This window comes from Oryx dammah, unplaced genomic scaffold (assembly GCF_014754425.2).
Source record: "Oryx dammah isolate SB20612 unplaced genomic scaffold, SCBI_Odam_1.1 HiC_scaffold_22, whole genome shotgun sequence".
NCBI lineage: Eukaryota > Metazoa > Chordata > Mammalia > Artiodactyla > Bovidae > Oryx > Oryx dammah.
In genome coordinates this window covers 24,773,702-24,800,740 of record NW_024070206.1, presented here as the reverse complement: position 1 = coordinate 24,800,740, position 27,039 = coordinate 24,773,702, and the positions used below count along the sequence as shown (strand labels likewise).

The window sequence follows — 27,039 nt, the reverse complement described above, 5'->3', positions numbered from 1 at the left end:
AAGATGCCAGGACCCTCTGGGCCGGGAGAAAATAAGTCCCTCTGGAGATTCCCTCCGCTGCTCCCGGGACTGGCTCTCCCGCCTCCGTGACCCGCTTGCCCGCTCAGAGGGCCCGCGCCTGCGAGGGACCGAGCTTCCCTCTTAACTTCGTGAGGGTGAAAGGGGCCGGGCCCCGTGCGGCGGCGGCGGCGGCAGCGGCAGCGGGCGCCGAAGCCCCGCCCCGGCCCGCGCGGCCTGCTGGATTCGCCCCGCCCCCTGCGCGCGGCCGGCCGCCCCTCTTCCTCCTGCGCCACAGTTCCTGGCGGCTGGCCTGGTCGCGGGTCGCGGTGCGAGCTCGCGTGGGCGGCGGCGGGCGCGGGTCCCGGCCCTGCGAACAGCGCGCCGCGCGCCTCCTTCCCCCCCTGGAGCGGCGGGACGCGGAAGTGACGTGCTGCTCGGGCAGGAGCTTGTTTGAATCGGTTCCCGGGTGATCCTCGAGCCTGCCCCTGCTCTGCCGCCGCCGCCGCCGCCGAGGGAGGAACTGAGCGCGCAGGGTAGAGGCCTCGCGCCGCCCCGGGCGCTGGAGCTGAAGGCGCCAAGCGGGGCCCGCACTTTGGTTTTCAGCGCGGCGGCCACAGGCGCCCGCACGGCTCTTTGCTCTCCCAGTCCCCCAATATGGCAGCGGCGGGCGGCGGCGGGCCCTCGGTGGAGACCGGAGAGGGTGGCGGAGGCGACGGCCCCAGGACCGTGTACTTGTTTGACCGACGCGAGAAGGAGTCGGAGCTCGGGGAGCGGGCGCTGCAGATCGAGGAGCGCTCGGACTTCGCGGCGTTCCGCGCCTCCGTGTGTCAGGTACGCGACGGGGCTACCGAGGAATGCGCGGGTGAAGTTTGGATTGGGAGGGTGACGAGAAGGCCACGTTGGTCACCGCGGGGCAATAAACCTGTCACCCGGCTCGGGTCCTGCGGCCTTGGCGTCTCCCTCCAGGGTGCCCGCCATGCCCGAGGCGGCGGAGAAGCCTGGGGGCCGGGCCCAGGAGTGCGGGGCCGGCGGGTCGGTGGGCCTCGCTCTAACCCCGGCCTTGTGGCCGGGATCGCGGCGTCCGGGGGGAGGTACCGCGGGTTTCCAGAGCTCAGTTGCACTGAGGCCGTGCAACTCATCTTTTGAGTCGGGAAAGCTGTGTCTCTTTTGGGTGAAACTTTTTTTTTTTCTTTATTTCTTTTTTTAAGAGAGCGGAGTTTTCCCTCGCTGGCTCTGTCAGGAATATTGTGATAGCTAGAAGTTGTGAGATTCCAGGAGTCGGTTTTTCCTAGGTTCCTTCAGTGATGCAGTAATTTCCCGGGTCGTCCTGTCAAGGTTTGCGGGCGCGCCCTGGCGGGTCCTTCCGTAGTGGAAACACTTGACCTAGAGTTGCTCACAGGTGGAGCTCTCTGGTTTCCTGCACCCTCCAGCCCCATACGGGGGAGGTCCTGAACCACTCGAAGGGTGTCCGAGGGTATCTGCGGAACACCTGAGGACTGATATACTCCCTGTATTAGTTTGCTTGAAAAGTTAATAACTGTGTAGGCAAAGCCCTACTTCAAACTGGGAAGTCTTTTCTAGATCTGAGGTGTTGCTGGTGCCTGAGTTTTAAAGAATGGATGTTATTTATTTATCATGAGCTGCTTCAACCACCTGGGGCTCTTTTTCAGCGACAGAGAGCACCTGGCTAACCAAGAAAAAGGACTTAGTGAGAAGCAGTGTTTTAAACTTGAGTAGGCTGATGTTTTAAGGCTTCCCAGGTGGCTCACGGATAAAGAAGACGGCTGCCAGTGCAGGAGATGCTGGTTCGATCCTTGGGTGGGGAAGATCCCCTGGAGAAGGAAATGGCAACCGAGTCCAGGATTCTTGCCTGGGAAATCTCACGGACAGAGGAGCCTGGCAGGCTACACAGTCCATGGGGGTCGGGAAGATTCGGACACGACTGAGCACGCACGCAGGCTGATGTTTTAGTACTCTTAATTCCGTATAGTAGTTGATGAAATAATTGAAATCAAGACCTATAGGCAGAAAAAAAAAAAAAAATAATGTGAGAGCAAGCACTTTGATTTGTTCTGTTTTTCCAGGGTCTAGAATCATGCCTGGTATGTGGTAAATAGTCAAATTAGAATGACAAAATTTTACGAACTCAGAAGTTCATTCTCTGTCTGGATATAGCACATTCCCATGTCCTTGAAAAGTGAATAAATGAATGCTTATTATTTTTGATGAATGTTTTGTATTAGGGAAAGATAAACTCTTATTTTTGTAGTTGATTAAAGTATTCATATTGGTTATATGTAAATTATTTAAAATCATAACAAAAATGACTTTAAAATGTCAGCGCATTAAAAAAATAAGGAACCAGAGAGGAAAAAAAAAACACCTTTTATTCACTGTGAAATTTATAACCACTGTGAGTAATTGGAGTTATTTCTTTGTGTTCTTACCATCACCCCGCATTTTTAAATAATCTTAATACATGTCTGTGTTCCATTTTTTAACTTAATATTGTCACTATTTTTCTATTTTAATGCAAATCTTCATAGTCAAAGTTGTCTGTTTTGAACCAGTGTTTATATATACAGATCTCTTTTTGTTTGCACTTTGTGTTAGATTTTAAGCAGTATCGTGATAAACATGTTTGAATGCAGTCTTTTTTTTTTTTTTGAGATTTATTTTTGAGTTTAAGCTTTTTTTCCCCCTCCATTAAAAAAAAATTAAACTCTAGTTGATTTACAATGTCGTGTTAGTTTCAGGTGTACAGCACAGTGATTCAGTTACATATATAAATTTTTTCAAATTCTTTTCCCTTGTATACATAGGCTTATGTCTTTGTTTTCTTTGGTTTAGAATCTTAGAAGTCAAATTCCTAGATCAACGGTCAGGAATATCAAAGCTCTTGATATGTATTTTTAAATTGTTTTTCAGAAAGGTTGTACCTTCCTCTAGAAATAATTCTCCCATGTCAAAAGTGTCAGTAACTGTGTTACATGTATAGGGGAAGTGTATTAACCTCTTAATGCGGAAGTGGTAACTCACTTTTGGAAATGATGACTCACCTAAGTCAAACAGATAGTACAAAAATTAGAATTCAGATCCAGAACCCAAGTCGTTTTTGTTACATGCCATTCAAATGATATTCTTTGTTATAGGGAACAGATATATTTGTACCATTCCTTCACTATTTTAATAAGGAAAATATTCTCTTTGACTAATTCTTTTCCTCCTCCCTCCTACTTTTTCCTGCTAGAACAGAGAAGGTTTAACTTTAATTAGAGGGAAGAACTAGTAAGAAAAAAATAAAAAGAAAGGCTAACTTTTTTTTTTTTTTTGAGAATTTAAAGCTAGATTATGCCACCTAATCCTATAACTTTGTCTCCATTACATACATGAAGAACTAAAATAAGTTCATAAGCAGTGAAACTGGGATAGGAATCTAGGTCTATCTGTTTGATTCTAAAGCTTGTTTTTGTTTTTAAACAATCTCCACAGGGCCCACACTATTTTCCATGTTAGAGGAGTAGTCAGATAGTGCACTAAATTAAAGTTTTTCATTAAAACTTAAACTAACAAGTGTTTGTAGTGCTAGGAAGTATTATGGGTCCTAAACTGTTATATGGGGAAAAGCTCACTTTGTAGAAAAAAGGAGCAGTCAAGAGGCAGGAATAGAAGGTGGATTTGACAGAAGCCTTTAGACCTCTGATAAGCAGTTACTGATTCACCTGAGCCCTTGTGACCTTGCAAAATCAAAGATTAGAAAATACTTAGCTAGTTCTTAATATGCCCAATCATTAAGTCCCATTTGTGCAAACCTTCCTCTCCACACCTAATTTTGAGGAAATGCCTACTTTTTCCCAGTGGTTCCACTATTCCTTGTCACCTTATTGTAGTACTTGTTATAACATTGTACTTTAAAAAAATTGTCTCCATTCCTGGAGGTTAGGAGCCTTATCTAATAGTTGGTTTATAGCTGTTTAGTTAAATGAGTCAATCTGTTCCTTCAAAAAAATTTTGTATATAGGGTATGTTGTGTTAAAAATTCCAAAAGGTGAAAAGAAAAAAAGTAAAAGATAGATGTAGGAAAGAGTAGAATAAGTAACCTGAGAGCTAATTAATGAAAGTTCATTTTAAAAAGCTTATACCAGTGCTGAACCATGAAATCAGCTTTGAGTTTCTTAGAAGTGAAAACAAAGGAGAGATAATACAAAACCCACAAAGTCTATAAAATAAAAGCATTCCAGCTGCTAAGAATGCAAACCTTTGAGAAAAATTTCTCCCTAAATTCCTCACAAATCCTGATAAAATAGACAATATTCTTATAGATAGGAGAGACTCTTATTTTGTCTTTTAATGCAAGGTAGAGTCAGACATGATTTAGCAACTAAACAACAGCCCTTTGTGTTATTTAAGGTATTGCAAGCTGCTTTAACCAGTTACCACCCACATTTAAAAAAAAAAATTATTTCTTTTAATTGGAGGCTAATTACTTTATAACACTGTAGTGGTTTTTGCCATACACTGACATGAATCAGCCATGAGTGTACATGTGTTCCCCATCCTGAACCCCCCTCCCACCTCCTTCCCCATCCCATCCGTCAGGGTCATGCCAGTGCAGCAGCCCTGAGCACCCTGTCTCATGCATAGAACCTGGACTGGCGATCTAGTTCACATACGATAATATACATGTTTCAATGCTATTCTCTCAAATCATCCCACCCTTGCCTTCTACAGAGTCCAAAAGTCTGTTCTTTACATCTGTGTCTCTTTTGCTGTCTCGAATATAGGGTCATTGTTACCATCTTTCTAAATTCCATATATATGCGTTAATAGATTGTATTGGTGTTTTTCTTTCTGACTTACTTAACTCTGTATAATAGGCTCCAGTTTCATCCACCTCATTAGAACTGATTGAAATGCATTCTTTTTAATAGCTGAATAATATTCCATTGTGTATATGTACCACAGCTTTCTTACGCATTTGTCTGCCAGTGGACATCTAGGTTGCTTCCATGGCCTGACTATTATAGTTCAGTGCTGTGATGAACATTGGGGTACACGTGTCTCTTTCAGTTCTGGTTTCCTTGGTGTGTTTGCCCAGCCGTGGGATTGCTGGGTCGCATGGCAGTTCTATTTCCAATTTTTAAGGAATCTCCACACTGTTCTCCATAGTGGCTGTACTAGTTTGCATTCCCACCAACAGTGTAAGAGGGTTCCTTTTTCTCCAAATCCTCTCCAGCATTAATTAATTGTAGACTTGTGGATAGCAGCCATTCTGACCGGCGTGAGATGGTACCTTGTTGTGGTTTTGATTTGCATTTCTCTGATAATGAGTGATGTTGAGCATCTTTTAATGTGTTTGTTAGCCATCTGTATGTCTTCTTTGGAGAAATGTCTGTTTAGTTCTTTGGCCTATTTTTTGATTGACCACCCACACTTTTGTAGTTTTCTCACTTAAGTGTACTGTGTATGTTCCTGGTTTTGGGGTGATTCAGGGACAGAGTGATCGGATATAATACCAAAGCACACATCAGTAAAGGCTAGTTGTTTGTTCAGAGATATGCATTGAAGTATATAGCTTCTGATTGATCTAATCCATTAAACAAGTTTAAAGCGTTTGAGGATTTTATGGTTTGCAGTTCATTAGCCCAGGGACGAGGGAGCCTGGTGGGCTGCTGTCTATGGGGTCACACAGAGTTGGACACGACTGAAGTGACTTAGCAGCAGCAGCCCATCATAAATATTTCTTCAGATTGGCTTTTGAGAGAAGTTGGGCAGCAATAGTTTGAAGCTAACCTGAAGACATGGAGGGCCGGTTCTTTATGTTACTCATTAAATAAAAATCCATGTACTTTAACTTGAACCCAGAAAAAGATGGAGTTGAAGTGATCTTATAAAAATGAAACAGCCCAGTCAAGACTCTTGCCCAATATAGAATGTCATCCTGCTTTCATTTAGAGAAGGGCAGACAATGTTTCTGTATTCAAGGCTATTTTGGTACTCATACCGGAAAGACTTTGTCAGGTAAGACAAATTTTTAGATCAAAAATATGGAGAGAGAAGGGTATGACATCTTGAGTAAAAGTATAATGAATAATGTAAAAATAGTTTGTTTGTGAAATACCAGAGCTATAAAATATTTATAAAAGTTATGAATTTGAGAAATAATTTTGTAAAGAATTATATATAAAGCAAATAAAAAAGAGAGCTTATGTATCTTGATTGAATTAATAGAACCATGGAGAGAGTATATGAATTACTTGTATATGCTTTTCAGATGTGTATAAAATTAATTCAATTTGACACAGTTTTTTCAGTAATTATAAAAATACATGTTTTGTTCTACAGCATATATAACCACATGATCTAACAGTTGGGATGTTGCAGAGATAAAGTAGTAAAAAACTGAAAAATAAAGACAGTCTTAATAATATAAAAACCTAATAAAGATGTGTGAAGACAATTTTTATTTCTGTAAGCAAATAGAATCTTTTTTCTCCATCAGTGTATTGTCTATAGCTTCATTTCTCTTGGGTGTAATTGGGTAGAATATGAATATTTTTAATTTTACTAAAGTATACCAGATTGCTTTTCAGTATGGTTTTAGCCCTGTCCACAATGTGTAAGTCCATTTTCCCTCTATGGAGAGCTATACTTAATTTGTTTTTCCTTCAAAATATAGCTGTCTTTCTAATAGAGCTTTTATTTAAATTGAAATAAATAGTTGATTTATAGTGTTAGTTTCAAGTGTATAGCAGACTGCTTCAGATGTACACACACAGATGTATATGTGTATATACACACACAGACTCAAACTTTTTTGGATTATTTTCCGTTGTAGATTATTATAAGGTAATTGAGTATAGTTTCCTATGTTGTACAGTATGTTCTTGTTCTTTATTTTATAGATGGTAGTGTATATCTGGTTTTTGTTGTTCTTTGGCTGTGCAGTTTGCGGGATCTTAGTTCCCCAACCAGAGATTGAACCCAGACCACCGTAGTGAAAGCACTGAGTTCTAACCCCTGGACTGCCAGGAAATTCCCTAGTAGTGTGCATCTGTTAATCCCAGACTCCTAATTTATCTCTCCCCCCTGCTTTTCCCTTTGGTAACTGTAAGTTGTTTCCCATGTCTATGAGTCTGTTTCTGTTTAATAAATAATTCCATTTGTGTTTTTTTTTAAGATTCCACATATAATTGGTGTCATGTGATATTTATCTTTCACTTACTTCACTTCATCTGATAATATTTGGGTCTGTCCATGTTGCTGCAGGTGGCATTATTTCATTCTTTTTTATGGCCAAGTAATACTCCATTCTTTGTGTGTGTGTGTGTGTGTGTGTGTGTGTGTACACACACTACATCTTCTTAATCCTGTCATCTGCTGATGGACATTCAGATTGCTTACATGTCTTGGTTATTGTAAATAGTGCTGCTATAAATATTGGGGTGCTTGTATCTTTTCGAAATAGAAATTTTGTCTTTTTCAAGTATATTCCCAGGAGTGGGATTGCTGGATCTTATAGTAACTCTGTTTTTAATTTTTAAGGGAACCTACATAATGGTTCTTCATAGTGGCTGTATCGGTTTACATTCCTACCAACAGTATAGAAGGGTTCTCTTTTCTCCATGTAGACTTTCTGATGATGGCGATTCTGACCAGTGTGAGATGATACTTCATTTTAGTTTTGATTTGTATTTGTCTGATGATCAGCGACATTGGGCATCTTTTCATGTTCCTGATGACTGTCTTTGGAGAAATGTCTTTTTCGGTCTTCTGCCCATTAAACAAAATTTTTTTTTAAAAATACTGAGCTGTATGAGCTGTTTGTGTATTTTGGAGATTAATCCATTGTCAGGTACTTCATTTGTAAATATATTCTCCTATTCTGTGGATTGCCTTTTCACTTTGTTTATGGTTTCCTTTGCTGTGCAAAAACTTTTAAGTTTAATTAGGCCCCATTTGTATATTTTTGTTTTTGTTGCCATTACTTTAGGAGACAGATCCCAAAAAAATAATGCTGCAATTTATATCTAAGAGTGTTCTACCTATATTTTCCTCTAGGAGTTTTATGGTATTTGGTTTTATATTTACATCTTTACTCCATTTTCAGTTTATTTTTATATTTGGTGTTAGAGAATATTCAAATTTCACTTTTTTAAACAGGTGGCTGTTCAATTTTGAAGAGATTGTCTTTTTCCATTGTATATTCTTGCCTCCTTTGTGGTAGATTATTTGACCCTTAGCACATGGATTTATTTCTGGGCTCTATTCTGTTCCATTGACCTATGCATCTGTTTTTGTGCCAATACTATACTGTTTTGTATAGTATTGATTCTACTGATTCTACTAGTTTTGTAGTATAGTCTGAAGTCAGGGAGTATGAATCCGCCAGCTCTGTTACTCTTTCTCAAGATTTTTTTGGCTTTTATGTTTCCATACAACTTTTAAAGTTTTTTTTTTTCTAGTTCTGTCAAAAATCCCATTAGTAATTTGATTCGATTGCCTTGAACCTGTAGATTGCTTTGGGTAGTATGGTCATTTTAACCAAATTGATTTTTCCATTCTAAGAACGCAGTATATCTTTCCTGTTCATGTCATCTTCAATTTCTTTCATTCATGTCTTAGAGTTTTTGGAGTACAGGGATTTTGCCTCCTAAGGAGGTTTATTCTTCAGAAGTTTATAAGGCATTTTATTCTTTTTGATGCAATGGTAAAGGGATTGTTTCCTTAATTTGTCTTTCTGATCACTTTTTGTTAGCATATAGAAATTCAAGATTTCTATATATTTATTTTGTATCCTGAAATTTTACTGAATTAATTGATGATCTCCAGTAGTTTTTTGGTGGTGTCTTTAGGATTTTCTATGTATAGTACCATGTTATCTGCAAGCAGTGACAACTTTACTTCTTTCTTTCCAGTTTGAATTCCTTTTATTTCTTTTTCTTCACTGGTTGCTGTGGCTAGGACTTTCAAAACTATGTTGAATAAAAGTGGTCAGTGTGAGCATCCTTGTCTTGATCTTAGAGGGAATGATTTCAGCTCTTCACTGTTGAGTATGTTGTTAACTGTGGAAAATTCTGAAAGAGATGGGAATACCAGACCACCTGACCTGCCTCTTGAGAAATCTGTATGCAGGTCAGGAAGCAACAGTTAGAACTGGACATGGAACAACACACTGGTTCCAAATAGGAAAAGGAGTACCTCAAGGCTGTATATTGTCACCCTGCTTATTTAACTTATATGCAGAGTACATCATGAGAAATGCTGGGCTGGAAGAAACACAAGCTGGAATCAAGATTGCTGGGAGAAATCTCAATAACCTCAGACATGCAGATGACACCACCCTTATGGCAGAAAGTGAAGAGGAACGAAAAAGCCTCTTGATGAAAGTGAAAGAGGAGAGTGAAAAAGTTGGCTTAAAGCTCAACATTCAGAAAACGAAGATCATGGCATCCAGTCCCATCACTTCATGGGAAATAGATGGGGAAACAGTGGAAACGGTGTCAGACTTTATTTTTTGGGGCTCCAAAATCACTGCAGATGGTGACTGCAGCCATGAGATTAAAAGACGCTTACTCTTTGGAAGAAAAGTTATGACCAACCTAGACAGCATATTCAAAAGCAGAGACATTACTTTGCTGACTAAGGTCCATCTAGTCAAGGCTACGGTTTTTCCTGTGGTCATGTATGGATGTGAGAGTTGGACTGTGAAGAAGACTGAGCGCCAAAGAATTGATGGTTTTGAACTGTGTTGTTGGAGAAGACTCTTGAGAGTCCCTTGGACTGTGAGGAGATCCAACCAGTCCATTCTGAAGGAGATGAGTCCTGGGATTTCTTTGGAAGGATGATGCTAAAGCTGAAACTCCAGTACTTTGGCCACCTCATGCGAAGAGTTGACTCATTGGAAAAGACTGATGCTGGGAGGGATTGGGGGGCAGGAGGAGAAGGGGACGACAGAGGATGAGACGGCTGGATGGCATCACTGACTCTATGGACGTGAATCTGAGTGAACTCTGGGAGTTGGTGATGGACAGGGAGGCCTGGCATGCTGCCATTCATGAGGTGTCAAAGAATCGGACATGACTGAGCGCCTGAACTGATGTTGTTAACTGAGTGTCATATATGGGTTTTATTGTATCAAAGTGTGTTCCCTCTGTAGGGAGGGTTTTTTTTTTTAATGATAAATGGATGTTGAATTTTATCAAAAGCTTTTTTCTGCATCTACTGAGATGAACATTCAGAAAACTAAGATCAGGGCATCTGGTCCCATCACTTCATGGCAGATAGATGGGGAAACAGTGAGAGACTTTATTTTTGGGGGCTCCAAAATCACTGCAGATGGTGACTGCAGCCATGAAATTAAAAGACACTTACTCCTTGGAAGAAAAGTTATGACCAACCTAGACAGCATGTTAAAAAGCAGAGACATTACATTGTCAACAAAGATGTCTCTAGTCAAAGCTATGATTTTCCCAGTAGTCACGTATGGGTGTGAAAATTGGACTGTAAAGAAAGCTGAGTGCCAAAGAATTGATGCATTTGAACTGTGGTGTTGGAAAAGACTCATAAGAGTCCCTTGGACAGCAAGGAGATCCAACCAGTCTATCCTAAAGGAGATCAGTCCTGAATATTCATTGGAAGGAATGATGCTGAAGTTGAAACTCCCAATACTTTGGCCACCTGATGCAAAGAACTGACTCATTGGAAAAGACCCTGATGCTGGGAAAGATTGAAGGCAGGAGGAGAAAGGGACCACAGAGGATGAGATGGTTGGATGGCATCACTGACTCAATGGATATGAGTTTGAGTAAACTCTGGGAGTTGGCACTGGGCAGGGAAGCCTGGTGTGCTGCAGTCCATGGGGTTGCAAAGAGTCAGACACGACTCAGCGACTGAACTGACTGACTGAGATGATAATGTGGTTTTTATTCTTCGGTTTGTTCACGTGATATATCACATTGATTAATTTGAGGATGCTGAAAAATTCTTGCATCCCTGGATTAAATTCCATTTGATCATATGTTATTCATTTAATGAGGGCCTATGCTTTATGTAGACTTCCCTGGTGGCTCAGATGGTAAAGCATCTGACTACAATGTGGGAGACCCAGGTTTGATCCCTGGGTTGGGAAGATCCTCCGGAGAAGGAAATGGCAACCCACTCAAGTGCTCTTGCCTGGAAAATCCCACGGATAGAGGAGCATTGTAGGCTAACGTCCATGGGGTCGCAAAGAGTCGGACACGCTGAGCGACTTCACTTTCTACTTTATGCTTTATATTATCAGGACTTACACTTTTTGCCAGCCTCATGGGAGTGATATGTGCTGTGTGCTAAGTCACTTCAGTTGTATCCAACTTCTTCCACCCTATGGACCATAGCCCGCCAGGGTCCTCTACCCGTGGGATTCCCCAGGCAGGAATACTAGAGTGGGCTGCCCTGCCCTCCTCCGGTCTTAATTTCTCTGATAACTAGTGAAGATGCACATCTTTTCAGGTTTCCGGTTTTCTCCTTTATGACTTGCAGTTCTTGTGTATTTTCAGGGATGCTTTTCTCTCTCAATATTATTTCCGTAGTTTCCCTCTACAATTTTGGATTAAAATGTAGCTGCTTTAGTTCTCTTGGGGTTTATTTTCATGTATGTTGAGATGGGGATTTCTAAAATCTGTTTCTGTACCATTAACTGTCTCAGTATTCTTCCTCACCAGTTTGTAATGTTATTCCCTTAAAATGAACCTACATATACTCATTATTCACATTCAACAGTTCTTAAGTATTTGCCATGCTCACTTCATTTTTGCCTCTTGAAGCATAGTCCAGGCCTTAGTTTACTTCACTCCTCTATGCTTCAACATGTATTTTATTATAACACCATCAAAATTAACATTTTTAATGGTATTATCTAACAGTTAATTCCATGCTTAGATTTGTTTGTCTCAAAAATGTCTTTTTATTGTTGGTTTGTTTAATCAGGGTCCTTGTACTGAACTTGGTTTTTTATGTTTCTTAATTTCTTTTAAAATTTAGAGCATTTTAGCAAAATACCTTCCCCCAGTCTTTTTGTTTTTCCTAATATTGACTTGTTGAAGAAATCAAGTTGGTTTGTCTCTCTTATTCCATATTCTGGATTTGTCTATTCCTTTATGGTGTAATTTAGCTTGTTCTAACTTCACATATCCCATAAACTAGAAGTTATTTTTAAAGACTTATAATTAAGATTTAGGCTCAGCTTCTCTGGGTTGGGGGAGAAAATACTTCATAGGTGGTGCTGGTACTTCATATGACATCACATCTGAAGGCACTTAATGTAAGGCTGTTTCACCCACTTTGTTTCTTACCACTGTTAAGTGGTAAGATCGAGCAAGTGGGATTCAAGTGGGTTCAGCTGGCTTCTTTAGTAATAAAGTTTTAATTTAATGGTCCATTCATTGATAGCGCTGTTCTGATTGCCATTCCTCCACTTATTAACAGAAATTCTCTGCCTCTAATCGATGAGGCAAAGGAACAACTTTGCTTCATCAGTTAGAGATATATGGTTACCCTGAAATCTGATTGGTACAAGAAAGCAGGATAAATGGTCTACTTGTTGGTGTTCAGAGTAGGGAGTTGGTCTTCAGTTAGATTCAATAGTGACCAGTAGGATTTTTAGATCAATATTGAAGACTTGAATATCATTAGTCTAAATTTTCTTTTTAGTGATCTTCTGTGTAAGGTTGGTTTAAATTAACTAGTTCATCATTACCTGAAATAGAAGTCAAGTCTTTTAACTGTGTGTTGCCCTATTGTTTGATTTTAGAAAGAGGATGTGTTTTTTAATTTTAATGACATGTAATATTTTAATGAAAACTAACTCATTTTTCTAATTCTTATATTTGGTTTGTTGTGAAATTTCAGGTTTTCATGTGCTTTTTTGGTCATTTACTTTTTCCTCTCCTTTTATTGTTCATGTTTTTTCCCTCTTTGTTGACTTTCATCTTGATTTATGAAGGCTTTTTTCCTCCTCAGTATGTTAGCACTTTGTTTTGTGTTGCAGTTTACTCTCCTAATTTATAATTTGCCTTAATTTTTTAAAGTTATACTTTTGGAAGAGGTTATAATAGATACAAAGGTTCTTTATACAGACATCCTGCATAGCCTGGCAGTCTTTATCTCAGTGTTGTAAAGTATTAACCTCTATTTTTGTTTAGTACTTCTGTTTTTACATATTTAGGTATTTAATATATATGAACATAAGTGTTAATGCTTTGCTCCAAATAAGTTTACTTTATGTATTGACACAAAATAATATGTCTTTTGTTTAAGAGAGCTCTGCTGATGTTAAACACTTTCAAAATGTTCATTGTTCTTAGGTGACATAAAAGAGCAGAAAAATCTACCTTGTTAATAAGCAAGTAGGTAATTTATAGATAGATTTGTGGTTAATTATGCAAAGGAAAAATTTAAAAATGTTAAAACGTATTTCTCAGAAAAATGTAGTACTAATTGTTATAATATTATAAAATCCTTATCAGTATTTTCATATTTTTGTAAACTTGACTAGGGCATTTATTTCTTTTCTATAATAATTGATTTTATTCTGTTATTTTTGGTAGACACTTGGCATTTCACCTGGAGATAAATTTGTCATTACAACAACAAGTAGGAAAGAAATTACCTGTGATAACTTTGGTAAGCAATGTTGCATTTATGCTTTTATATTTAATATGTTCTAGTACATTATAGGGTAATGACTATTTTATTACATAGATAAGCATCAAAAACCATTGATATTTTTGTTTACTTTGTTGGAATGGGGGAGGAAACTGGCTTTACACATCTACTTTGTGCAGAGCTCATACTTGTCAAGCATGGTTATAAGAAAAGAGTTGATATCACTTACGGCTACAAAAGATGAGACCTTGATCAATATCCAACCACAGGTCTTCTGCATGGACCCTTAAGAGCTACTTCTCCTGACCAACTTGGATTCTTCCATTATCTTTTTCTACCCAGTTATGTTCTAAGATGTACCAGTTTTTCATGCCTGATTCCTTTTTGGATTTAATCATTCTTCCCATTCATATTGATAACCACTTTAATTAGTTCCTCATCTGATTTTCTGTGACAGCTTGACTTAAGAATTGAGTGTTTCAGATGAGTGGAAGTATTTGGACCTATTCACTGATACTCTTAACACAGTACAACTGATATAGATCAGTCCATTGTTTGGCGATTTGCCGTATGATTTTTAAAGTCATTTCATAGATACCATTTATATATTTAAAACTATAAATTCATTGTGTTTTGGATGCTGGGTTAGCACTTAAGATGTTATCTCTTGATTTCAGATGAAACTGTTAAAGATGGAATCACTCTATACCTGCTACAGTCAGTCAATCAGTTACTACTAACAGCTACAAAAGAACGAATTGACTTCCTACCTCACTATGACACGTTGGTTAAAAGTGGCATGTATGAATATTATGCAAGTGAAGGACAAAATCCTTTACGTAAGTATTCCCTTTGTACTAATTGTGATAAACTGTCACTCACCTTTATTCCCTTGATCAGACTTTAAAAAAGTTCTTTCATTCTGCTTTATTCAAAGACTATGATGAGTTCTTGTGAGCCTCCTTACTTCATCTCTGCATCACAATATATTTCTTTTTATACCTAAGTCATCTTACATCAAAGTAAAGATACCTCTCCTTTAAAACTAACGTAGAATGAGAATTCATTCCTTTTCAACTCCTAAGAGATGGTGTCCTTACACATCTACCTCCGGAACACTCTCCTTTCCTGTTATTCTTCCTAGCTTCCTAAACTCTTGTCCCAATTATATTTGTTTTACCTTGCACATTTTTTGTAGCTGAACTGCACAACTAAGTGGTTTGTGTTCCTTATTGTTTTTTTATAATTTCCTCCCACCTTTACTATTAGACAGTTTTTATCCTACCTTGGATTATTTTGATTTAGAGAATCTCTTCTATCGTGATTCTGCGAAAGTGTTCAGGTATTCATTATAAGCTTTCTTTCTCTTTTTTTTACCATGTGGTTTGTGGGATCTCACTTCCCTGACCAGGGATTGAACCCAGACCTTGACAGTGAAAGCCTGGAATTCTAGCCACTAGGTCACCAGGGAGCTCCCTATAAATTTTCTTTCTTTTAAAAAAAATTTATTTATTTTTGGCTGCGCTGGATCTTCGTTATGGCACATGGGCTTAGTTGCCTTGTAGCACGTGCTATCTTCCCAGACTGGGGATCAGATCTGTGTCCCCTGTGTTAGCAGATGGATTCTCAACCACTGAATCACCAGGGAAGTCCCCTGTAAACTTTCTTACTAAATATTTTTTTCATTGTATATGCATTAGAGTTGGTAGAAAATTAGAAAACATAGATAAACAAAACACAAAGAATATTCCCATCTCTGGGTGTATTCCCATTACACCCAGATGTAGCCACCACCAACACTTTGGTGTTTATTGTTTCGGACCTTTTCATATATATATCTGTAATTTTTGGTATTATATGGTGCATACTTTTTTTTTTCCTTTTGTTGTGCCACGCAGCTTATGGGATCTTAGTTCCCTGACCAGGGATTGAACTCAGGCCCTTGACAGTGAAAGCCCAGAGTCCGAACTACTGGACTGCCAGGGAATTCCTGATGCATTCTTTTTTAGCGAACCTTTTAATTTAAAATGTAATGAACATCTTTAATGTGTATGTCAATATATATTTATCTTAGGGCTTACACAGTATTTAGATAACATAATTTATTTGAACACTATACTGTTGTTGTTGGGATTTCCCTAATGGCTCAGAAGGTAAAGAATCTGCCTGCAGTGCAGGAGACCCAGGTGGCGCTAGTGGTAAAGAGCCTGCTTGCTGGTGCAGAAGATGCAAGAGATACGGGTTCAGCCACTGGGTGGGGAGGATCCTCTGGAGAAGGGTATGGTGACCCACTCCAGTATTCTTGCCTGGAGAGTCCCAGGGACAAAGGAACCTGGCGGTTTACAGTCCATGGGATCTCAGAGTCTTGCACGACTGAAGCAACTTAGCGCACAGACACCCACACACGCACTGCTGTTACTAGACATTCAGGTTATTTCAGTTTTTTTTTAAAATTGTTACAAATGACTGAATATTCTCGTGACTAATTCTTCTTGTACATCCTTACCTTGACTGCCACTGGTACTGTTACTGGTGTCAGCTGCAGAGCCAGGCACTGTGTCAAGTGCTTTATGAGCATTTTCTCATTTGATCCTTAATCTTGTGTGTTAGCTAACATTAAGGTGATGACCTTATTTTGCAGAAGTAACTGAGATAGCCACAGTTGTACTCTCTATTAAGCGTGGTCTGTTCCAGCTCCCTGTGCATCACCTCTACTCATTATTGAGCTTGATACAGTGGTAGGGCATCACACCTAAAACTGAATTTTTCTTTCCTTCCATCCCCTTTATGGAAAAAGATGACCCTTTTCCCAGTCTTCTGGAACAAGCACTCAAAGCCACCTTGGATTTCCTTTTCTTTCTCCTTTTATATCTAATCAGATACTAAATTCTACTAATTTTTTCCTTTGAAATTTCCCATAACTCTTTTTCCTCCCATTTCCTACAGTGTCTCTACTTTTCCATTTTCTAGTTAATACCCTTCGCCAGATCTTCATACATACCTGATTTGTAATGACTACTTTCCAACTGGTTTATAAACGGAGCCATTCCCTACATGTTTAGCATTTGGAAGTGCTTGCTGGAATGCTACTTTGTGGGTTAATTACAGCTTAAGTTGAGTTATGCTTAAGTGAAAGAGACATTAATTTAGTATGCTCACCCTTTTAATTAAGGAGAAAAAAGTGGGAAGTAGTTTGGATACTGACGCTGCAGAAAGGAGAATGTTAGAAATAGTGCTGAGCCACTGATAAACTGAAGGTCAGGCTGGTTGTATAGAAGGAAATTAAGAGCAGTTTTGTGTCAGTTAAGCAGATACAGTCTGCCATTTCACAAGTTGGTATTGCGAGATACCTGTATTTAAATTAGCCCCTTAATAGACACTTTTATATTTGTCCCACATCCCTAAATGTGCTTACTTTTGACTTGTGCATGATGTAAATACGTACACAGACTACTATTTGATTTTATGGTTATGGTCTTCTGTTTGTCTCTTATGTGTGTATGTCTGTCTTTAGATTATAAACTCCTTGAAGCCAGGAATCATGGCTGGCTCACTCGTGCTGTGTAGTGCCATACAAGTACTGGTTGGTGACTGCTTTTTTATGCTGGTGGTGATTGATGATGCCTTATTATGTTTGTGTCATTAGGATCAGGATAATACTTTAATTTTAGCTCTTTGGAAAATAAAAGTGATGGCTTAAGGTACTTCAGAATTCCTTCTACTTTGAACTTTTATATGATGTATTTAGGAGGGAAAACTTAAGCAGTAATGTTTTCTCACTCTCTTCCAGCATTTGCTCTTGCAGAATTAATTGACAATTCATTGTCTGCTACTTCTCGTAACAGTGGTGTTAGAAGCATACAGATCAAATTGGTAAGAAAATAATACTCTAAATCAAATTAGCTTGTGTTTTTATGGAAGTACTTCAGGTTTATTGGAAAAAATTAAAATATGAACTAAAAGTAGAAATAATTATCTGATGTCACTTGGCCCTTTTCCTTGGGGTATATGTACACACGTATGTGTGATCATAGTGTACATTTTGTTTGTGATCTTCTATTTTCCCTTAGAAGTGGATTGTAAACATTGCCATATCATGGCTATTCTGCAGTGTAATACACCCCTGATGCTATTTGATTTATTGACTATAATATAAATTATGTAATCAGTCTGTAGCTGTTGAACATTTAGATTTGTTTCCCTTTGTTTTTGCCATTGTAAGCAGTGCTGGTATCAGGAACACCCTTATAGATCTTCGTACACATCTCTGATTAGTCCTCAAGCTACATTTTGAGAAATGGAATTTCTAGGTTAAAGGATATGAAGAATTCTAAGGCCTTTGGTTCATACAGCTGGAGTGCCTTTTAGAAAGTTGTATTAATATACACTTCTCCAGCAATGTATGAGTGAGCCCAATGAATCACATTTTTTATATTGAACTTTTCATGTTTTTAATATTGATACGACTTTTCCTGTCTTTTTGAACTTATTTCATAGCATTTTGATGAAACACAAGGAAAACCTGCCGTTGCAGTGATAGATAATGGAAGAGGAATGACCTCTAAACAGCTTAACAACTGGGCCGTGTATAGGTTGTCAAAATTTACAAGGCAAGGTGACTTTGAAAGGTTAGAGAACCCTACTCACTTTTTTTATGGGCAGCTGGGTATTTTAATAAGGAGAAGAACTCTTCTATTTAGTTATATACATTATCAGCATATTTATTTAGAGTTTTATAATAAAATAGTTTTTAAGATCAATACTTAAAAAGTCAAAACTGCATAAATCATATTGTACCCTCCATTGAATGATTCTTTCTGCATGTCATGAGGTGTGTAGGAGTTACGTTACTATGTTGCCTACTGTGGAGTTTTCCCCCTTTTCCTAATAACTTAAGTTTGAAGAAAGCTGTATAGTGTCTAGAGCAGTAGAATGTTTTTTAAGTGGGCTTTAGAAATCACCTGATACCTCGTGCAAAATGTCCAAGGAACCACATGTAGTCTCTGGAGCTCACTGTGGCTCTTTCAGGGCTCTGCTTTACAAAATGTTCACAGCTGTTAGGGAGTAGAGTCTAGTCAAGGGTTTTGTATGGAAATATGTTTGTAGAAAATATCCTGAATGAGAATGTCATAGAGGAAACGAAGTATACTCAAAGCTCTCAGGGATATGAAGACTTAGGTCCTTGAGATAATTGAATTCTACTTAGAGCCATGACTCACAGTGGGATTGATGTTTAAGCTATGTTTTATAATTTAGGAAACACACTTGGGGAGAATCTGTTAACATTAAGAAGTTAGTATTTATTCATGTCCTGTTTCCTTTGCTCTTTGTTGTGTCAAGGAAAGTCACCCAATTTAAGGATCTGTCTCAATAATGTGTAAAATTAATATAGTTAATGCATTTGCCTTCTCGTTTCTGAGATTTCAGCACTCAGAATTTTCATAAACTTTGTAAAGCCTTCCAGTGCCATGATGAGGGGCAGTAAGTGAAAAGCAAGGACCCTGGGATCATTTGGCTTCATCCGAATTCTAGCTTTATTAGTTGTATGACACTGGTCAAAGTACTTTACTTCTCTTTGTCTCAGTTTATATATCTGTAAAATGGGGATAATACCGCCTAAGGTTTTGTGAAAACCAGATGAGTTAGTGCATGTAAAATCCTTAGAGCCTGGCAAATGATAAGCAGTCAGTAAATACAAGCTATCATGGTAGCTATTCGGGGAAGGCAATGGCAACCCACTCCAGTACCCTTGCCTGGAAAATCCCATGGACGGAGGAGCCTTGTAAGGCTGCAGTCCATGGGGTCGCTAAGAGTCGGACACGACTGAGCGACTTCCCTTCCACTTTTCATTTTCATGCATTGGAGAAGGAAATGGCAACCCACTCCAGTGTTCTTGCCTGGAGAATCCCTGGGATGGGGGAGCCTGGTGGGCTGCCGTCTATGGGGTTGCACAGTCAGACACTGAAGCGACTTAGCAGCAGCATGGTAGCTATTCCTTCTCATTCTTGGCCTCAGATTTTTCTCCAGCTGTTCTTCTTCACCATTTTCATGCCACTTCAAGGATTTATAAAATGGCCATAAAGAAGACAGTGATCTTTTATAGTCTAAAGATAGAATTTAGCATAAGATAGAAATATTCGGTAGAAATGAAAGGAGGACAGATGGCAGATTGGGGCAAAGGGTCAGAAAAAAGTTAGTTAAATCAAGTGGAAGAGTTGAAAGAAATGGAGCCTACAGTTTGTTAAAATTTCTTTAGATTTTAGCACAGCACAAACTTTTAAACCTAATTCAAATAGTAGGGAAATTTTAATTTTTGGAAGAAATCTGCCTGTTGCTGGGTCTGATCTAGCTTTATGGATATTGTTGTTACAGCTGTCATGTACTCAGACTGTCTTTGAATCTAGTACCATCGGTCCCTTAACTCAATGCAGTTTCTGTTAGTGTCAGTTGTAACCCTCCTCCCCCACACTTCTCTAGCTTCTACTCCTATAGAAAAAATGATCAGTTGTTTTACTGCTTCCAGTTTTGTTTTGTTTTTACTGGATATAAGGATGTTCGTATATAGAGAATAGGCTATGGAAGAAAAGGAAGGATAGCCTAAAAATACAAAGCAGCTGACGGTCTTGACTATAGTTTATGTTGTAGTAGAGGAAAAACCTAAAGTAAACCAAAAAATATATAAGCACTTCAGTTATTGATAAGAAAATATCAAGTAACATGTTAGAACCTGATGGCTGTCTTCTTTAGGTGAAGTGATTAGAAGAGAAGTGACCCCTTTGAGGTTACATTTCACTTGAGGCTTGAATGATTAGAAAAGAAACACCCAAAGTGAAAATCTAGGGGAAGAGCATTCCAAGTGGAAGGACATCAGCAAAGACAAAGCCCCTGAAACTGTGATCACCTTGTTTCATTTGAGAGACAAAAAGAAGACCAATGTGGTTAGAGCATTTTGAAGAGGACAGTAGAGGGGGATGAGTTGAGAGTTCTGTTTGACAATATTCTTTATAAGTTTCATTCACTTTGGTACAACCTTTTCCTCCCTTTTATTTTGAAAAATTTCAGATTAATAAATATGTTGTAAAAACTTCAAATACAAAACCAGCAATAAGTAAAAAAATCAGTTTTGGTACTCCTGTATCCTTCACCTAGATTAATGTTAACATTTTGCCACGTTTGTAATCTGTTTATGTATGTATGGATGTACACATGCATGCACACAGAACACACAGTTTCTCTTTCTAAATCATTTGTAAGTTGTAAACTCGATATTTTATGGCCTAATACTGTACCATGTATTTCCTCTACAGCTATGTTCTCATAAATAGCCATAATATCATTATTACACTCAAGACATTTCTCAGTGATTCAAAATAGCTAATTATAATGTCCATATTCAGATTCCCTTTGCCATGTCTTTCATGTCTCCTTTATTCTATAATTCCCCATATCTGTCTTTCATGAAGTCTTTTTTTTTTTTTAATAGAATTCAGGCTAGTTGTAGAACAGTCTACCCACTGTATCTGAGGGTTTCCTGAACACTATTCTTTCCCGCAATATTTTATAAATATTTTCAAACATACAGAAAAGTTGAAATGCTGTAGTCAGTACGCAACATATTCATACTCAGCTTCTACCATTGACAGTTGCTTTACCACGTCTCTTTTTATTCCACTAACCTTTCAGTTTAGTTCAGTCTCAGTTGTGTCTGACTCTGCAAGCCCATGGACTGCAGCATGCCATGCTTCCCTGTCCATGATCAACTCCTGGAGCTTGCTCAAACTCATGTCCATTGTCAGTGATACCATCCAACCATCTCATCCTCTGTCGACACCTTCTCCTCCCACCCTCAGTCTTTCCCAGCATCAGGGTCTTTTCCAGTGAGTCAGTTCTTTGCATCAGGTGGCCAAAGTATTGAAGTTTCAGCTTCAGCTTCAGCACTTCCAATGAATATTCAGGACTGCTTTCCTTTAGGATGGACTGGTTGGATCTCCTTTGCAGTCCAAGGGACTCTCAAGAGTCTTCTCCAACACCACAGTTCAAAAGCATCAATTCTTTGGCACTCAGCTTTCTTTATAGTCCAACTTTCACATCCATACGCGACTACTGAAAGATCGATAGCTTTAACTAGACGGGCCTTTGTTGGCAAAGTAATGTCTCTGCTTTTTAATATGCTGTCTAGGTTGGTCATAACTTTTCTTCCAAGAAGCAAGTGTCTTTTAATTTCATGCCTGCAGTCACCATCTGCAGTGATTTTGGAGCCCCCCCAAAATAAAGTGTCTCACTGTTTCCACTGTTTCCCCATCTATCTGCCATGAAATGATGGGACCAGATGCCATGATCTTAGTTTTCTGAATGTTGAGCTTTAAGCCAGCTCTTTCACTCTTCTTTCACTTTCATCAAGAGGCTTTTAGTTCTTTGCTTTCTGCCATAAGGGTGGTGTTATCTGCATATCTGAGGTTATTGATCTTTCTCCCAGCAATCTTGATTCTAGCTTGTGCTTCATCCAGCCCAGCATTTATCATGATACACTCTGCATAAAAGTTAAATAAGCAGGGTGACAATATACAGCCTTGATGTACTCCTTTCCCAATTTGGAACCCGTCTATTGTTCCATGTCCAGTTCTAACTGTTGCTTCCTGACCTGCATACAGATTTCTCAGGAGGCAAGTCAGGTGCTCTGGTATTCCCATCTCTTTCAGAGTTTTCAACAGTTTATTGTGATCCACACAAAGGCTTTGGCATAGTCAATAAAGCAGAAACAGATGTTTTTCTGGAACTCCTGCTTTTTCAGTGATCCAGCAGATGTTGGCAATTTGATCTCTGGTTCCTCTGCCTTTTCTAAAACCAGCTTGAACATCTGGAAGTTCACAGTTCACGTATTGCTGAAGCCTGGCTTGGAGAATTTTGAGGATTACTTTGCTAGCATGTGAGATGAGTGCAATTGTGCGGTAGTTTGAGCATTCTTTTGCATTGCCTTTCTTTGGAATTGGAATGAAACTGACCTTTTCCAGTCCTGTGGCCACTGCTGAATTTGTCAGATTTGCTGGCTAACCTTTAGGTCATTTAAAAAAAAAAACTGACAGACTTTAAAACTTTTTAAAAATTACTAAATTATTTTTGGCTATGCTGGGTGTTTGTTGCTATGTGTGGGCTTTCTCTAGGTGTGAGAGCAGTGGCTTCTCTTGTTGCAGAGCACTGGCTCTAGGTACACAGACTTCAGTAGTTGCAGTGAGGGGGCCTCAGTAGTTGTAGCAGATGACCCCATCGTTGTGGCGCATGGGCTTATTTGCTCCACAGCATGTGGAACCATCCCAGAGCAACAATCAAACTTGTGTCCCCTTCTTTGGCAGATGGGTTCTCATCCACTAACAACCAGGGAAGTACAGGTCAACTTATTTTTTGGTTCAGTTCAAAGTAAATTACAGATACCAGTAGACTTTCTCCTGCTGCGTCAAGTATTGGTATCATTATGTAGAATTCAATTTTTCCTTCTGAAGTAAAATTTACCTTGAAATGTTCCCATCTGTCTTAAGTATATCTTCATTAAATGGATTTATTTTTATGGTCATATAATTCATACCAAAGTTGTGCAGCCATCACAACTAATTCTGAACGCTTTCATTACTCCAAAAGAAAGCCTGTACCCATTTATGGTCAACCCTGCCTCTCATTGCAATCACTGATATACTTTGGATAGTTGTAAATCTGCTTCACTGGTGTTTCTTAGGGATTTCAATTAACATTTTAAACATTCCACTTTGGATAAATGCCAGTTGAATATCAATAATGCACAAAAACTGTTTCTATGTAACTTCATTCCCCTCTCCTTTGTATTATTATTTTCATATAAATGACATTATTATGCATTATAACCCTGTCAATACAGTTTTATAGTTAGTACTTTAAACAACTGTTTTTTAAATCAGGTTGGTGGAGAGTTGTAAAAAATACACTGTCCTTTTCTATTTATATAGTTACCTCTATTTTATTCTTTTTTTTTCTTGTGTTCAGATTACTTTCTGAAGTGTTCTCAGTTTGTTCAGCAGACTCTTCTAAAGTAGCTGTTTCATAGCAGATGTGCTAATGACACATTCCCTCAGGTTTATCTGTCAGTGTCTTAATTTCTCCATCAGCTTTGAAGGCTACTTGTGCTGAAAGAAGAATTCTTGGTTGACAGTCTTTTCCTGGCAATTCTTGGAATATGTTAACCTACTGACTTCTGATTCCTTAGTTTCTGATGAGCAGTCAGCTTTCAATCTTGAGTATCCCTGTATGTGATTAGTCACCTCTCTATTTCACTTTCAGAGTTCTCTTTTTTTCTTTGGCTTTTGGTACTTTGTGGTATGTCTGGTTTTTAAGTTCATTATATTTGGTGTTTGTTGAACTTCTAGGAGGTCTAGATGAAGATTTTCATCAAATTGGGGAAGTTTTTGGCCATTACTCAAATATTCTTCCTCTCCTGTCCTTATGTGGTTCATCTTTGTTTCATTTCTCAGACTAAATAATTTCAGTCAACCTGTCTTTAAGCTCACTGATTCTTCTGCCTATTCATATCTGTTCATGAGTCACCTATTGAAATTTCTTTTGAGTTTTTCTTTTTTTTTTAATTCCAGAATTCATTTGGTTCTTTGTAGTTTCTGTTTCTGCTGATAGTCTGTATCTGGTAAAATACTGTTTTCGTAGTTTTTTTTTTTTTTTTACTTCATTAGAAATAATTTATTAGTTCACTGAATGTATTTAAAATAGCTGATTTATTTTTAAAAATTAAAAAAATTGAAATATAGTTGATTTACAATGCTGTGTTAATTTCTACTGTACAGCAAAGTGATTCATTTATACATATATATGTATATTCTTTTTAAAAAATAATTATTTTCCATTATGGTTTATCACAGAATACTGAATATAGTTCCCTGTGCTCTACAGTAGGACCTTGTTTATCCATCTTACATATACTGGTTTGCATCTGCTAACTGCAGACTCCCGCTCCATCCCTCTCCCACTCTCCACCCTTGGCAATTACAAGTTGGTGCTCTATGTCTTTGAGCCTGTTCTGTTTCATAAATGTTCATTTGTGTCATATTTTAGATTCCACATATTGGTGATATCATATAGTATTTGTCTTTCTCTTTTCTGACTTCAGTTAGTGTGATAATCTCTAGGTCCGTTCATCTTGTTGCAGATGGCATTGTTTTATTCTTTTTATGTCTGAGTAGTATTCCACTGCATATATGTACCACACCTTTGTCATCCATTCATTTGTCAGTGGGTATTTAGGTTGTTTCTATGTCTTGGCTATTCTTAGCAGTACTGCTGTGAACATAGGGGTGCATGTATATTTTTGTCCAGATATATGCTCAGGAGTAGGATTGCCAGGTCATATGGCAACTCTGTTTTCTTGAGGAAGTTCCATCATGTTTTCCATAGTGACTGCACTAAGTGACATTCCCACCAACAGTGTGGAAGGGTTGCCCTTTCTCTACATCCTCTCCAGCATTTGTTATAAAATAGCTGACTTAAATCTTAGTCTGGTAAGTCTAGTTAAGGCCTGGGCTTTCTCTCGGACAGTTTCTACTGAGAGCTGTTTTTCCTGTGTTTAGGCCAGACTTTAATATTTCTTGGTGTGGCACATAGCTTTCTGTTTAGAACAGGACATTTTAAATAATGTAGTGTGGCAGATCTGGAAATCAAATTTATCTCTCTTCCCAGGGTTTATTGGAACTTCTCTGTAGCTCAAACGGTGAAGAATCTGCCTGCAATGCGGGAGATTTGGGTTCAGTTCAGACTTGCTTTTTTTGGTAGTATCTTGATGTAGAATCTTAAAAGAGTTTTTAATTTCACTTTCATTGATTTTAGTGTAACTTTTGTTTTCCTTGCTGTTTCCTTTTTTGATCCATGGATCTTTTTTGGAATGTGTTGTTCAGTTTCCAAATGTTCCCAATAGATTTTCTTGCCTTTCTAGTTTGACTTAATTATAGTCAAAAACATGTTCTATATTGTTTCAGTTCTTTTAAATTTGTTGAGATTTGTTTTATAATGTAGGATATGATCTATATTTTGGTGAATTTTCTGTGTCCCTGAAAAGAATGTATATTTTGCTGTTGTTGGGAGTCGTGTTCTGTAAGTTTCAATCAGATTCCATCAGTGAATGATGTTGTTCAGTTCTTTCTTTTCCTTGTTGATTTTCTGTGTAGCAGTGACTTAGGGGTATTGAAGAACTCCACTTATTTGCAGGTTTGTTGATCTTCTCTTTTCAGTTTTCAGAGTTTTTGCTCTGTGTATCTTTAACTTGTGTTATTTTGTGTATGCACAATTAGGATCGTTAGAACTTTTCTGTGAACTGACCCTGTCATCATTTTATAATGCTGCTGTATGCTGTGCTTGGTCACTCAGTTGTGTCCTACTCTTTGCAACTCCATGGTCTGTAGCCCACCAGGCACCTCTGTCCGTGGGGATTCTCCAGGCAGGAATACTGGAGTGGGTTGCCATACCTCTCCTCCATAATGCTGCTCTATCCCTGTAATTTCTAGCTCTGAAGTGTATTTTATGTGCCACTGTAGCCATTCCAGCTTTCTTTTGGTTCATGTTTGGTATATCTTTTCATGTCTATTTTCTTTTAAAATACCTATATCATTATGTTTGTAATGAGTTTTAAGACAAAATATGGTTGGGTCATTTTTAAATTCAGTCTGCCAGTTTACTGTAATTATTGATACATTAGGACTCAGATACGTCCTGTTTTAACTTTTCTGTTTGTTCCCTTTGTTTTGCATTTGTCTTTTCTGGGCCTTTTTGTGGTTTACTTGAACTTATTTTACTATACCATTTTCTTTATAGTGTTTTTGAATATATCCTTTATTTTTTAATGATTTCTCCAGGGAATACTGGACATTTGCCACTTAAAGTGAATTACAGAAATTTCACCAAATTATTTAGGTATTTTAACTCTCTCTCATTGATTATTTAGTTTTAAGTGTTACCGCTACACACATTGAGAACTACATCACACAGTGTTATTTTTATTTCAGTAGCCTAAACGTAATTTTAAAATCTCAAGCAGAGAAGAGTAGTCTGTTTTCTTTACCTGCATATTTGTTTCATTGCTCGTCCTTCATTTCCTGGTGCTACTCTCATTGTGTGTGTGTGAAAGTTGCTCAGTTGTGTACTACTCTTTACTACTCCATGGACTGTACAGTCCTTGGAATTCTCCAGGCCAGAGTACTGGAGTGGGTAGCTATTTCCTTCTCCAGCTGTTTTGTTAACTTAGTCTAATATTCATATATCTCCTACAGCTTCATTCTCATTAGTATTAAACTGACAACTCTTCCTCCAACCTTTTAATCTACTGTCTCTTTATATTTAAAGAATTTCTTTGAGGCAGCATTTAGTTGT

The 27,039-nt window shown here is 38.4% G+C and overlaps 1 protein-coding gene across 2 annotated transcripts in view; it reads left to right on the top strand.

Moving 5' to 3' along the window:
- The first annotated feature begins 275 nt into the window (after positions 1-275).
- Positions 276-27,039, top strand: part of SMCHD1 (structural maintenance of chromosomes flexible hinge domain containing 1) — a 121,321-nt gene continuing 94,557 nt past the window's right edge. For both annotated transcript variants that reach the window (XM_040264685.1, XM_040264683.1), the window contains exons 1-5: positions 276-831; positions 13,590-13,665; positions 14,325-14,486; positions 17,438-17,520; positions 18,145-18,275. In XM_040264685.1, coding sequence (XP_040120619.1) covers positions 655-831; positions 13,590-13,665; positions 14,325-14,486; positions 17,438-17,520; positions 18,145-18,275 — 629 coding nt within the window. In that variant the 5' untranslated portion in view covers positions 276-654. The remainder of the gene's footprint in view (positions 832-13,589; positions 13,666-14,324; positions 14,487-17,437; positions 17,521-18,144; positions 18,276-27,039) is intronic.